General features: G+C 49.1%; 1 protein-coding gene across 1 annotated transcript in view; it reads left to right on the top strand.

The window, feature by feature from the left end:
- The window catches only part of TRIM25 (tripartite motif containing 25), an 8432-nt gene that overhangs the window by 4242 nt on the left and 2928 nt on the right, over nt 1-1262 (top strand). Inside the window, exons 6-7 of the mRNA XM_031060910.1 lie at nt 114-191; nt 562-630. Of these exons, the coding sequence (XP_030916770.1) occupies nt 114-191; nt 562-630 (147 nt within the window). The remainder of the gene's footprint in view (nt 1-113; nt 192-561; nt 631-1262) is intronic.

The following is a 1262-nucleotide window of genomic DNA, read 5'->3' as shown; positions in this document are numbered from 1 at the left end:
CGCCCCCCCCCCTGCCATAAGGCAGGAAAGATGGATAAGATGGAAGAATGTCCTCAATAATGCATGTCTGTTCCTGACCATACAAACCATAATGTAAATTATCACCATTGCAGCCAAACCTATGAAAATTCAGGCCCCTCCAGCAGTTCTTCCAAACAAAGCCACTGTTGGAAAAAAGCCTCCTGGACCACGTAAGTACAACAGAACACCATCCTGTCCTGACTATGGCTTTACTGTTAAATAAGAGTTGAGGCAGTTCCCCAGGAGCGTTTGCTGTGGTGGTGATGCAGTGATGAGCTGCACCTTGGCACAGGGAAGGGAGGTGTTTGGGGATGCATGCCTTGTGAGCTGGACAGGTGAACTGCACAGGGACACGGGTGCATCAGCCTGTAGTGGTGTCAGTGTGGGCTGTAAAGCAAAGCAGAGCCTCCCCACCCTCTTGTTGGTGCAGCTTTTTTAAATTTGTGCCAAACACCTTTTGGTTTGTTTGATAGAATTTGTATGTATTGAGTTCTGCTTAGGATCTGTTCATGTTCTGGTTTTTTTCTTCCTCCCTCACAGACCAGACCCGCAAAGAGAAAACTGGACCCCAGGCTCAAAACACTCCACAGGGGGAGACAGATACCACCAGTAAGTGGGGATTAAAGGAGCCTTACTCAAACATTTTGCTGCCTCCAGTCTAGGGCTGGGGTGATGGTCTTTGTGGCAGGTTATACTGGGGCCTTTCAGTTCTGTTTTGTCCGGATACCAGAATTAATGGGCACTGTAGCCTGTTTGGACGATCTTCCATGTTTTCTTTTTGAAGTAAATGTAAGTGTTAAGAAACAGCTCCTGTTACTCCCAGGGAGCTCTTGGCACATGGTCCAGGTGCTGGGTGTGGGGCAGTCAGGGGGTGTGCTGGGGAAGCAGGACTGGAATGGAGCTGCAGCTCCTGTTGCTGCACTGAAAGCTGTGTTGTAAAGAGGAAAGGAATAGTCAGTGTTCCTCACAGGAACAGCAGCATTCCACGTGCCTGGACACACTGCTCCTGGAGGAGAGATCAAGCTCCTTCCAGGCTTATGACGCTGTGCAATAGGAAGCAAATGGAAGGCTGTGCTTGATGTGCACAGGCACATTTGTACATGGCTTCAGCCTGCTGGACTCTCTGCTCTGTACTGCTGCAGTTTCAGGAGAGCCATGGTGATGGTATTACAGCTGACACAGTCTTACCAGTGGCTTTTGCCTCCCAGTAGAACTCACAGTTTACTTTTTTGTAGGAATGC

Source organism: Geospiza fortis, unplaced genomic scaffold (genome assembly GCF_000277835.1).
Source record: "Geospiza fortis unplaced genomic scaffold, GeoFor_1.0 scaffold221, whole genome shotgun sequence".
Taxonomy (NCBI): Eukaryota; Metazoa; Chordata; class Aves; order Passeriformes; family Thraupidae; genus Geospiza; species Geospiza fortis.
Note: the sequence above shows the minus strand (reverse complement) of the source record. Positions and strands in the feature narration are given on the sequence as shown.